This window comes from Pollicipes pollicipes, unplaced genomic scaffold, assembly GCF_011947565.3.
Source record: "Pollicipes pollicipes isolate AB1234 unplaced genomic scaffold, Ppol_2.1 Scaffold_2555;HRSCAF=2994_pilon_pilon_pilon, whole genome shotgun sequence".
NCBI lineage: Eukaryota > Metazoa > Arthropoda > Thecostraca > Pollicipedomorpha > Pollicipedidae > Pollicipes > Pollicipes pollicipes.
In genome coordinates this window covers 5,627,737-5,640,116 of record NW_023596136.1, presented here as the reverse complement: position 1 = coordinate 5,640,116, position 12,380 = coordinate 5,627,737, and the positions used below count along the sequence as shown (strand labels likewise).

Here is a 12,380-nt window from a genome sequence, read left to right as displayed (position 1 = left end):
CATCTCTGGCACAGACATTCATCCATCATCTTCAGTGAAGGTGCTGGGTGTCCCCTCGACCATGACGACACTTGGGAGCTCTACATCTCCTCTCTCGTTCGGCGCGGTAATGCAGTCCTCGTATTCCCGTTAAAACTTCGACACCATTTCACTCCCGAGGTTGTGAAGCTCCTTGTCCAAATTCACATATTCCCCACATCCTCTACTGCTTGCCCGCCTGGGGTGGAACGGCCGAGCGTCACCTAGACAGGGAGCAAAGGGCGATGCCCTTCGCAGCCAGGCTGGTGAGTGGCGTCCGCCGCAGCGATCACACTTCACCCGTTCCGGAGGCGCTCGGCTGGCGTATCGTCGCGGATCTTGTGCACCACCGGGACTGCCTGAATGTGCACAGGCCACTGCACGTCCCCGGATCCCCCAGTGCACTGCGTGCTCCATTTGTGACACGCGCCGAGTCTTCCCGACGTCAAACTCGGACTGTTTCGGGCGCTGTCGGCTCGCTACATCCGCCACGCGTCCGACTGACTGACACCCAGTGGCATTTTTCGTGCCGTGCCGTCGTTGCGTGGAAGCGGCTGCCTGCGGCACCCGTCCACGCCCCTTCCGCCGGATCTTCTCGACTCTAAGTCGCTGACTCATTGACCGAAACCGCTGTCACCTGTGCCTGTGAGCCTTTTCTTGCATCATTAGGCACACACTAACCACCACGTGAATACGCCTTCAATAAAATACCTTGTCTTCAGTCTCCATCCTGTACTAATGCCTCCACCACACATATACCACACAGCCACATTGCCCACCTGCTGCTGTTGCTGCTGCTGCTGCTGGGGCTGCTGCTGCTGCTGTAGGGCAGCTTGCGGTAAGATCTGCATGTCATCATCGGGCTGGTGTAATGGGGTCCCGATGCTGGGGATGCTGAATCCAGGTGATGGAAGCATCTGATCCATGGTGGCTGGAATAATGGCATATTTTCTTTAAAAAAACGCAAAACCCGCTAACACGAATCTAACTCACTCTGGACTTTAACATATATAATTTTGGTCATGTCACGAGCAATGTCACTTCATGGAGGTGGGGAATAGTTATGGTGTGCACAGGATGAAAACTATCTTTTCTACAAAAAAAAATCAAAAATTGGATGGGATCCCTGCAGGGTTTGGAATGCAGCATAGAGTAAGGCTTTATATGATGTTTTGACTGCCTCTGTTCAGCTGGGTGTGGTAGGATGGGAAGAATGGGTAGCCCCACCCCCAGGTGGTGTTTCATGTGGCACTGTCTTGGACCACTGGATGTGTTGCCAGTCTTTCTTCTTTGGAAGAGCAAATGCAAGATATTACATGTCATCGTGTTGTTTACCGCTACTCTTAAATTCTTGAAACAACACATTGTATCTTAAGTGGTGGTTTCTTAACAAATATAATCATTACCATTACGCCAAAAGGTGAAAAAACTAGAAAAATAATGACAAGACATGTAATGTGAACATCTTGACATGTAATGTTAGCACCATCACAACATTTTGGTTGCATGCAGAGCTAAGTCACATTCAATTAACAGGTAACATAATGTCAGGTCTTTATGTTCTTAGTACATGACTAACAGGCATGTGTCTAGGATGTGATGTGTAAATGATTACATCTAGTAATAAGCCAAATAATACATGATTACATCTAGTTGAGAGGTGACAAGAGGACACCAATGGAAGCTAAGAAAACCTCCAGCTAAGACTCCAGTCCAACATAACTCATTCAGCATGTGGGTCAGTAATGACTGGAATGCTCTTTCACACCTGTGTATCATCAGCCAGTTGAATAGTTAAAAACTAGGCTTGATATGCACTGGAATGACATCATGTATGACATTCCACACTGAACATATCCATACTTTGAGACTGATTGGTTACCAGACCAGTGGCCAGATGACATCAGAACTGACAGGCCCAGTGGGCTTTTAAATTGCTGATCACCATAACATGAGGTAAGGTAAAATAATTATGAAAGTCTGAGTGAAGCATGACAAATTATGGCTTTGTACTTATTTGGAAATATCCCTGCAGCAAAAATTATGAGCTAATAGCCTGTAACATAATGAATGTTTAAAAGAACAAAACTCTTTCAGCTCTGCAGGACACCATATGTATTGTACAACCAGTAAAAGCAAGCAGATATCCCACTTCAGTCAAGCAAACTGCAAATTATTCCCCTCCTTGGTATGTTCTATTTCTTGGCCCTGTTGGTGAAGGTACCAACACTTTCCTAAAAGGGGGTACTCTTTCCAAAAATAGGTAAAGAAAATGACACCCCCATTTTCCACATATTTGGCACAGTTTGCACATTTATGGAGACATCTGAGCATTAACTTGGACATTTCATACATTAACTGAATAATTTCCACACCTTGCTGTTTTAGCTGCCTGAATCAGTGCCTTGATTTGCAAAATTTTCTGCTGAACACACAGCATCCATCACACAATATAAAATATATTTGACAATTTAGTATTAGCAGAAATAAACCAGAAAGGTTAAGCATCTCAGGTATTTCATAATCTTAAGATAGGTGGTGCTTTTCAATTCAACCAGTGCATTCTCAGTGGCTTAAAACTGCATCCTCGCAACACATGGCTTTGCCATTTTAACTGTTTGCGGTGATGGCTTACTGAATTGCATATCACTATTGGACTTGGATGACTGTTATTGGGATGACCATTATTGAAAACATTATCACAAAGATGAAGCTCCAGGATGCAAAAATCCAAAACCATGAGCTGAATGCTCATGCAGCACCAGTGCACAATCCCTCACACTCATAGGGGTCAAGTTCAAGCTGGGCCAAATTGAGCAAAATGTTGACCATTTTTTAGAAAAATATTTTCAGGGTAACTTCACTCAACTGTCTTTGCAATGTTAAAATGCATTGCAACATTGGCTCACTATGTGCTGTAACTGGTGTGGATTGCATGTCAAACTATGAATGCTCAGATTTGTTAAGCATGATATGCGTGCTGAAGTTGCTACAGCAATCGTATTTTTTTTGCAGTCCGGCTACAGCTTGCCTAACTGGCCTGTTACAGTCAGGCGCGACGACCCTAGAGCCTGATAGGCACAGGCACCGAGAACGCACAAGTGAAAGGATTCCCGGTCTTCAGCTCAAGGAACTTACCTCCTTCTGGTGTGACAGTACGGTGCAAAGAGATAACGTTTTAATAATAAATCCGCATACACGTGGACACCTTTATACAGCCTTGGTGAACTCTGCCATTGACCGCAGCAAACAACTCGTCCCTCCGTGCCACACAGCCTCCCCGCCAGCATTTACTGCAAGTTGAAAAGCGTTGACACCGACGATTCTGGCGCAATAGCGGCTAAAACTTTGTGTTCGATACTTGAATCAACCAACATATTGTGATGACCTAGCCAATAGCAAATGTAATTATTTGCAATGCAGATTCTTTACCAATCATAGCATCAACCCTAAGTTAAATTTGACTTATAGGTTCCGTGAAGAACTCTCTCGAATTGCTTGGAACGGTATGCACCCGGGAACGTGCCGCTCATGCTCGCGTCGTTGTGTCTATGCATGGGGCATTTTGGGATGCGGCTTTATCACGGTACTATCACACAGTACAGTATCACAGCACTATCATACCTTCACAGTGTGATAGTTTTTGGATGAAAAGGCAGGACGCTGGGAACACGCAAGGTGCGTATAAGGCCCTTTACCTGGCGACCTACCCAAGGGGTGTACCTTGGACTGGACTGAGCGGGAGTCACTGGGGACCATAGGCAGGTTATTTGGTGATATTTTCCTCTTGACTTACACCAGTTGTTTCTGTGCTGTGACCTTCATTGCGTGGTGTAGGCAGGAATATTGCGCTCCCATTTCACATCTTATAGTGCAGATGGTCATCACACAAGAATGAATGTACTCTTAAAGGAATTGTGTCTACCTACCAGTCTGCAAAAAATCCACTGTGCTGGGCATACATAGGACATTGCTGTGTTGAACATGAGCTGCATGCTCATGGGTCATGTATGTTAAATGCAAGCAAGGCATCATTGTGCCAAATTTTCACAGTATTGTGTAAAACATGTTTTTTGAGCATTTTTTCTCAAAGCTGCCTGTGCAATGTCATAATTCCCTAGAACATTGGCTCTCTGTGGACTGAAATTGGTGACAGCCATGCACAGAAGCATGAGTGCTCGAGAGCTTGAATGTAGATATATATGTTCTGAAATTGCTGTGATATCTCAACTATGTGGGACATGTTCAGTGTAATATGTATTATTTACTGGTCTGTTCTGCCTGTTTTGTTTGCCTAAAATGGGTATGCTCTACTAGCATTTGACTCCAACTTAACTAGTCTAATCATTTTTGTGTTTTGTCCTTTGCTATAATTATTCAGACAAATGCTGCCCTGACAAGTATACCCACATGACAGTGGCATTTTTAGGGGTCAGCATAAAGGCCAGAGGTAGGCAGAATTATTATGGAGCAAAGTGGAAATGCATGGGATAAATAGGTAATGTTTTACTTTAGTACCTTTATAGCCGACTGAGGGAAGAGCTACGCTGGGCATTAGCTGATATTGTGAAGTCACTGAAAGTGGTTTTGCATCGATCGGGGTAGGGGTTCTTTTGGGCCGACTGAAGGCCGTAAAGTGACTTTTGTGACTTTTGCTGGTGATGTGTCACTGGTATTCGGCTGGGTATGTGACATCACTGTTAGGGAGTTTTTAAGGCTCTTTTGGGTCCACTGAATGCCGTAAGGCATCAGCTGGCGATGTGTCGTCACTGGTATTCGATTAAACATCAGGGGCGACTGGCCTCGTTCCATCTTTACTTTTTGCACCTGTCTGCTGCAAGCATTTGCGTGCCACATAAAGGTTTGACCGAATCACCTGAATGTGTGATGACACGAATTATCACTTGATACGAGTGCACTTAGCCCCACGGCCACGGTGTGTTATGGTCCTCGAAGTGTCACCGGATAGCGTGACATCGCTGGTATTCGAATAAATACTGGGCGCAACAGGCCGTGCTTCATTTTTACCTTTGTACCCATCTACTGCAAGCATTGGCGCGCTGGATGATAGCTGCCGAACCACCTGAGTGTGTGACGTCGCTGGTCATGAGTTTCACCGGTGCTTTTGGGCCAACTGACGGCCACAAGGTGTCAGATAACAACGTCACTGCTATACGACTCATTGTAAGACGTCAATGGTCGTGGGTTTTCACGGGCCCTTCAGGACCGACGAAAAGCCATAAGGCATCAGCTGGCGATATGACGTCACTGGTATTCGGCTGAACATCAGGCAACAGCCATGCTCCATCTATACCTTTCGTACATGTCTTCTGCAAGTATTGGCGGATTTTTTTGCGGCCAACTGAAGACCATAGAGCATCAGCTAACGATGCGACGTCACTGGCATTCGACTGTGCGTGATGCCACTGGTCATAAGATTTTACGGCCTCTTTTGGGCCGACGAAAGGTTATACGGCATTAACTGATGATGTGACGTCACTGGTGTTCGAATAAACTTCAGGCGCGACAGGCCATGTTCCACCTTTGCCTTTGGCACCTGTCCGTGGCAAGTATTGCCGTGCTGAAGGAAGGGTCTGCTGAATTACCTGAGTGTGTAACGTCACTGACCATTAATTTGTTTACTCTTTTGAGCCCACTATAGGCCACAAGACATCAGGTGACGATATGATGTCGCTGGGTTTTGACTAGACATCATGCGCAACAGGCAATGCTCTAAATTTACTTTTCATGCCTGTGTACTGCAAACATTCGAGTGCTACTCCAAGGTGATGCTGAATCATCTCAGTGTGTGACGTCACTGGTCATGAGTTTAGACTGGTTCACCTGGGCCGCCCAAGACCACAAAGCATCATATCCCCTGGAGTATCACGGGAAGATATCACATCACTGGTATTCGACTTAACATCAAGCGCAACAGGTCATGTTCCATCTTTACCTTCGGTACCTGTCTCTTGGAAGCATTGGCGTGCTGAATGAAGGCTCTGTCGAATCTCCTGAGTGTGCAACGTTACTGGTCAAGTGCTTTTCACGGGATCTTCTGTACCCCCTATACGATATAATGATCAGCTAACGATATGACGTCACTGGCGTTCGACTTAACATCAGGCGCAACAGGTCATGTTCCATCTTTGCCTTTCGTACCTGTAAAACTATTGGCGAGTTCAATGATGGCTCTGTCCAATCACCTGAGTGTGCGACATCTTGGGTTTTTACAGGTTATTTTTGGCTGAGTGAAAGCCATAAAGCATCAGCTAACGACATGTCACTGGTAGTCCACTGACTATGTGACGTCACTGGCCATGAGTTTTACGGGCCTTTTTGGACCGACTTTACGCCATCAGGCAGCAGATAACAATATGACGTCAATGGTATTCAACTAAAATCAGATGTAATAAGCCATGTTTCGTCTGTACCTTTCGCACCTATCTACTGCAAGTATTCGCGCGACATATAAAGGCTCTGCCGAATTACCTGAGCGTATGGTGTAACTAGTTATGAGTTAACGCGGGTTTACTCGGGCTGACTGAAGGACACAAAGCATCAGCTGACGATATGACGTCACTGACATTCGACTAAACTCCAGGCGCGACGCGCCATGTTCCATCTTTACCTTTCGTACCTGTCTGTTGCCAGCATTGGCGTGCTGAATGGAGGCTCCGTCGAGTCTCCTGAGTGTGTAACGTCACTGGTCAAGAGTTTTTACGGACTCATTTCAAGCCCCTATGCGGCATAATGCATCAGCTGACGATATGACGTCACTGGTGTCCGACTTAACATCAGGCGCAACAGGCCGTGTTCTATCTTTACGTTTCGTACCTGTGTCTTACAAGTATTGACGTGCTGAATGAAGGCGCTGTCGAGTCTTCTGACTGTGGGTGAATACTCAGGTGAATCGGCAAAACCTTCATATAGCACGTGATGCTTGCAGTAGCCAGGTACGAAAAGTAAAGATGGAACATGACCTGTTGCGCCTGAGGTTAAGTCAAATGCCAGTGACGTCATATCGTCAGCTGGTGTCTTTTACCCTATGGGATGTTCAAAACAGCCCGTAAAAACTCATGACCAATGACGTTGTACACTCAAGAGACTTCACAGAGTCTTCCTTCAACACGCCAATGCTTACAATAGACAGGTACGAAAGGTAAAGACGAACATGGCCTGCCACGCCTGGTGTTTAGTTGAATGCCAGTGACGTCACATCGTCAGATGATGCTTGATGTCCTTCAATCAGCCCGAGTAAACCCGTGTTAACTGATGACCAGTCGCATCACACGCTCAGGTGATTGGGCAGAGCCTTTATGTGGCGCGCGACTGCTTGCAGTAGATAGGTGCGAAAGGCAAAGATGAAACATGGCTTATTGCACCTGATGCTTAATTGAATACCAGTGACATCATATCGCTATATGATGCCTAATGGTCTTAGGCCGGCCCAAAAAGGCCCGTAAAAACTCATGACCAGTGACCTCACACATTCGGTGGATTACCAGTGACGGCATAGTGTTAGCTGATGCCTTTTGGCTTTCACTCAGCCAAAATAGCCTGTAAAAACTCATGACCACACACTCAGGTGTTTCGGCAGAGAAATCATTCAGCTCACCAATTGTTTAACAGGCGCGAAAGGCAACGATGGAACATGACCTGCTGCGCCCAATGTTAAGTAGAACACCAGTGACTTCGTATCGTCAGCTGATGCATTATACCATATAGCGGGTTGAAAAAGCCATAACAATTGTTAACCAGTGACGTTACACACTCAGGAAATTTGACAGAGTCTTCATTCAGCACGCCAACGCTTGTAAAAGACAGGTACGAAAGGTAATGATGTTACATGGAACGTTGCGCTTGATGTTGAATGAAATACCAGTGACGTCATATCATCCCGTGATGCTTCACGGGATATGATGTTTTGTCACATTGGGCGGCCCAAGTGCACCTGTCTAACTCATGACCGGTGACGTCACACACTCAGATGGTTCAGCATCGCCTTGATATGGCACGCGAATGCTTGCAGTAGACAGGTACGAAAAGTAAAGACAGAACATGGCATGTTACGCATGATGTCTAGTCGAAAACCAGTGACGTCGTATGGTCAGCTGATGTGGTATGGCCTAAAGTGGGTTCAAAACAGTCTATACAAATTCATGGTCAGTGACGTTACACACTGAGGTAATTCGGCAGAGCCTTCCTTCAGCATGCCAATCCTCGCAATGGACAGGTGCCAAAGGTAAAGGTGAGCATGACCTGTCGCGCCTGACGTTTATTCGAACACCAGTGGCGTCACATCGTCAGTTAATGCCGCATGACCTTTCGTCGGCCAAAAAGGGGCCGTCCAATCTCATGACCAGTGACATCACACAGTCGAATGCCAGTGACGCCACATGGTTAGCTTATGCTTTATGGCCTTCAGTTGGCCCAAAAAAATCCATAAAAACTCATGACCAGTGCCGTCACACATACACAGGTCATTCGGCAGAGACTCCCTTCAGCACGCCAATGCTTGCAGCAGGCAGGTACGAAAGGTATAGATGAAGCATGGCCTGCTGCCTGATGTCCAGCCAAATACCCGTAACGTCATATCGTCAGCTGATGCCTTACGGCATTCGGCCGGTCCAAAAGAGCCCGTGAAAACCCACGACCATTGACGTCACACAATCAGTCGTATAGCAGTAACGTCCTTAGCTGATGCCATGTGGTCTTCAATGGGCCCAACAACACCGGTGAAACTCATGACCAGTGACGTCACACACTCAGGCTATTTGGCAGCTTTCGTTCAGCACGCCAAAGCTTGCAGTAGACAGGTACGAAGGTAAAAATGAAGCATGGCCTGCTGCGATCAATATTTAGTCGAATATCGGTAACGTCACGCTATCCGATGGTACTTCACGGAACATGATACACCGTGGCCGTGGGGCCTAAGTGCACTCGTATCAAGTGATAACTAGTGACATCACACATTCAGGTGATTCGGTCAAACCTTTATTCGGCGCAAAAATGCTTGCAGCAGACAGGTGCGAAAGGTAAAGATGGAATGAGGCCTGTTGCGCCTGATGTTAAATCGAATACCAGTGACGGCATATCGTCAGGTGATGCCCTACGGCATTCATTTGACCCGAAAGAGCCATAAAACCTCGCGACCAGTGACGTCATGTACCCAGTCGAATACCAGTGACAGCATATCGCCAGTGAATGCCTTATGGCCTTCATTCGGCGCAAAAGAACCTTGGTCGATGCAAAGCCGTTTTCAGTGACGTCACAATGTCAGCTGACGCCTCGCAGCATTTCCCCGGTACGACAGTACACGAACCCTGCATCCAGCGTAGCTCTTCCCTCCGCCGGCCGGACAGGTACCAAAGTAAAAAAAAGCCCATGAATGAACACTAAATATATGATAAGAGTACTTTTGTACTGCTTTCCATAAAACAAGGTTAACACTTTAAAGCCAAGGTGATTCTTTTGTTTTGAGTAAATGTAAGAGTTCTAGTGCTTGTGGGAAGGCGATGGTTTGAAACTGATTCAGTATTTAACTGAACTTTATTTGTATCATTTGACCCGCACCTCGCAGTGTTCAGCTTAGGTAAAATTTAGTTTGGATAAACTTGCATCCAACTGTTTTCTTTGCTTATTATTTCATAAGTAAATATCTGTGACAATTTTTCTACTTACTTCAAGTTCTTGCACCAAGCTGCATCTATGTATATTGGAGTGGGTAGGTTAGCAATCACACCACTTTGCAATATCCACTCATGATGTTTTTGCATGTTGTGAAGCAGAAACGCCTGACAGGATGCATTTGGTTGGGATGGATGCACTTGAGCTGCACCTTTGCATTTCTTCAGACAGAGGTCACCCACAGCCCAACTCTCATCTGTTACTGACTCACTTTACCATCCAAAGGCAAAAAGGCCTATGTGCAATCAGGTGAAATAGCACTTTGGCTTTTTGCCTTTGGATCACAGCAATGAGCTTACCATTTGACAACATTTCGTGAGAAGCCAAATCTCTACTGCCCAAATGTTCTGAACCCAAGTCTCAGCTGCCCAAATGTTCTCAACTCAAGTCTCAACTGCCCAAATGTTCTCAACCCAAGTCTCAGCTGCACCATCTTTCAGTGCTGCACAGCAGGCATTTGCTGGCTGGTGGCCAGCCCACGCTCCTCCCATGCTGCCTGGCCACTGGATGCTGTCCGGCGTGCTGGTGCTGCTCGCGCCAGTCGTCTCCTTTAGCCTGGACCCGCTGTCCGTGGGCGCGTCGGTCGGCTTCATATACGGCTTGACGTATGTCTGGGACGCCGTGCGCGACGCGCCCTTCGTGCGCCGGGTGGCCGAGACAAGGGCTGCTCGCGCCATCGACTGTGCCGTGCGCGAGTGCTGCGCCGCGCCGTACGTGATAAACGACATGCAGGCGCTGCGAGCCAACCTCAGCACGCACCTGCACGGCCAGCACCTGGTCGGCGCGCTACTGCCCAAGGTCATCGGCAACCACATGGCCGGCGGGCACGCGCGCAAGCCCCTGGTGATCAGTATGCATGGCACGACCGGCGTCGGCAAGAACTACGTCAGTCAGCTGGTGGCCGACAGCCTGTTCAAGAACGGCATGCAAAGCCGGTTCGTGCATCTGTTCGTCGGCAGCCTGGACTTTCCGTACTCGGACGAGGCCAGTGTGGAGCGGTACGCCACCAACCTGCGTCAGTGGGTGCTCGGCAACCTCTCCAGCTGCGAGCACAGTCTGTTCATCTTCGACGAGGTGGACAAGATCCCGGCCGGTGTGCTCTCTGGCATCAAGCCGTACCTGGACTTCCACGGGGAGCTGCGCGGCGTGCGCATTTCGCAGGCCATCTTCCTCCTGCTCAGCAACACGGGCGGCAAGGCCGTCAACAAGCTGATGCTGCAGCGCTGGAGCGCCGGCCTACGGCGCGAGGACACCGCCCTGGAGGACTTCCAGACGGTCGTGGCCGAGCGCGCCTTCAGCGAGCTGGGCGGCCTCTATCGCTCGGACATTGTCAGCGCCGCCCTGGTTGATGTCTACCTGCCGTTTCTGCCGCTGGAGCGGCGCCACGTGCGCCTCTGCGTGCTGGACGAGCTGCGCCGCCGCCGCGTGACGCGTGGCATCGCTGAGGCCGTCGAGCACGTGCTGCGCAAGGTGCGGTTCGACAGCGAGCAGCAGCTGTTTGCGAAGAGCGGCTGCAAGGACGTGGCCAACAAGGTGAACTTCGTGGTGGACCATTCCATGTTCGACGAGATATGAGCTGCGGGGCTGGCCGCGGTGGCGTCCGCGGTGGCAGGAACGCATTGCCTTGTATCGCGTGGTGGCAGTGCGCCGAAGCAAGTCCAGTGGTGATGGTTGACTACGAGCCTTACCTTGAGTGGGGCTCATAGCCTTGTCTACCGTGAGTGGTCGTGTGTACGTTACGGACACGTGAGCATTTGCAGGCATATGAGGTTGATGAATTGTGTGGGAAGTTCGGCAGTCTGGGTACCTACACTCGCCGAACCTTAATAGTGGTATCTGGTCATTGATATCGCCTGGCCACAGTGAGGGATTGGCGCTAGTCAGTGACTTGTTAAAAGGTCCTCCTGCCCGGATTCCACGCATGTCTAACCCCCACGCGGTGTCTATCATGCCTATTGGTATTTGTTTTGCTCATCTTGCTCTCTGATGCATCCGAAAGCCTCACTGTCGCTTGGAAGTAGCAGAAAGGCCAGGATTGAATTTTTTATGTTCGTTGTCGCCCGTACCATTCGTTTGTTGTTGCAGTGTCACCCACGCAGGCATGCTCCCGTGTGTGGTTGTGATTTCAATGTCACGTTAGGAGGTAGCTTTTCTATCCCTTCGTTGGGTTTTTGACGATCTTGGTCGACTGTGATACGGCTGCATTACTCAGCGGGAATATACTGAGTTTGGCCATGCCACTGGGTGTCATGCATGATGCAGCTGCTTCTGGCTATCTGAACTGATCACGAGCACGGCCGTCTGTTGACCCGTGATTAAACGCGTTCTATTAGCCGAGATGCAACGGCCGGGCAATACACGGACACTGAGCACGTGCTGTCTGTCTCGCGGCGTGGTTGGGGCGACGGGCCTCCGCAACGTGATGGTGGTGGCGATGGCAGTGCCCCGCCGTTCAAAGTCTGACTATCAGGAGCAATCCACGACCGACGTCCCAGCCCTTGTGGCCTGCCCCGAGAACTGCAACACACACGTGCCGTCCACACCCGTTACACCTGTCACACCGACGCAGAATCACGAGCTCGGCGACCGCCCGCGCCGCAATTATGACGCCGCCGGTCCCACCAGGCCGTCACTGGCGCTGGCGTCACTGGCGTCACTGGCGTCACTGGCGC

The 12,380-nt window shown here is 48.8% G+C and overlaps 2 protein-coding genes across 3 annotated transcripts in view; one reads left to right on the top strand and one right to left on the bottom strand.

Annotated features, from left to right (window-relative positions):
* The window catches only part of LOC119107853 (RNA-binding protein Nova-1), a 31,422-nt gene extending 26,981 nt beyond the window's left edge, over window positions 1-4,441 (bottom strand). The window contains exons 1-3 of the mRNA XM_037231420.1: window positions 4,429-4,441; window positions 798-863; window positions 198-217 (exon numbers count right to left, since the gene is read on the bottom strand). Coding sequence (XP_037087315.1) covers window positions 198-217; window positions 798-863; window positions 4,429-4,441 — 99 coding nt within the window. The remainder of the gene's footprint in view (window positions 1-197; window positions 218-797; window positions 864-4,428) is intronic.
* LOC119097926 (torsin-1A) lies at window positions 3,163-12,080 on the top strand. 2 transcript variants are annotated; one of them, XM_037220880.1, is made up of 2 exons: window positions 3,163-3,524; window positions 10,149-12,080. In XM_037220880.1, exon 2 carries the CDS (start codon window positions 10,198-10,200, stop codon window positions 11,281-11,283), a length of 1,086 nt encoding a protein of 361 aa, XP_037076775.1. In that variant the 5' UTR covers window positions 3,163-3,524; window positions 10,149-10,197; the 3' UTR covers window positions 11,284-12,080. The 2 variants fall into 2 exon arrangements, with proteins under 2 accessions (XP_037076775.1, XP_037076767.1); XM_037220872.1 differs by having other exon boundaries at window positions 3,163-3,696.
* The last annotated feature ends 300 nt before the right edge of the window (window positions 12,081-12,380 follow it).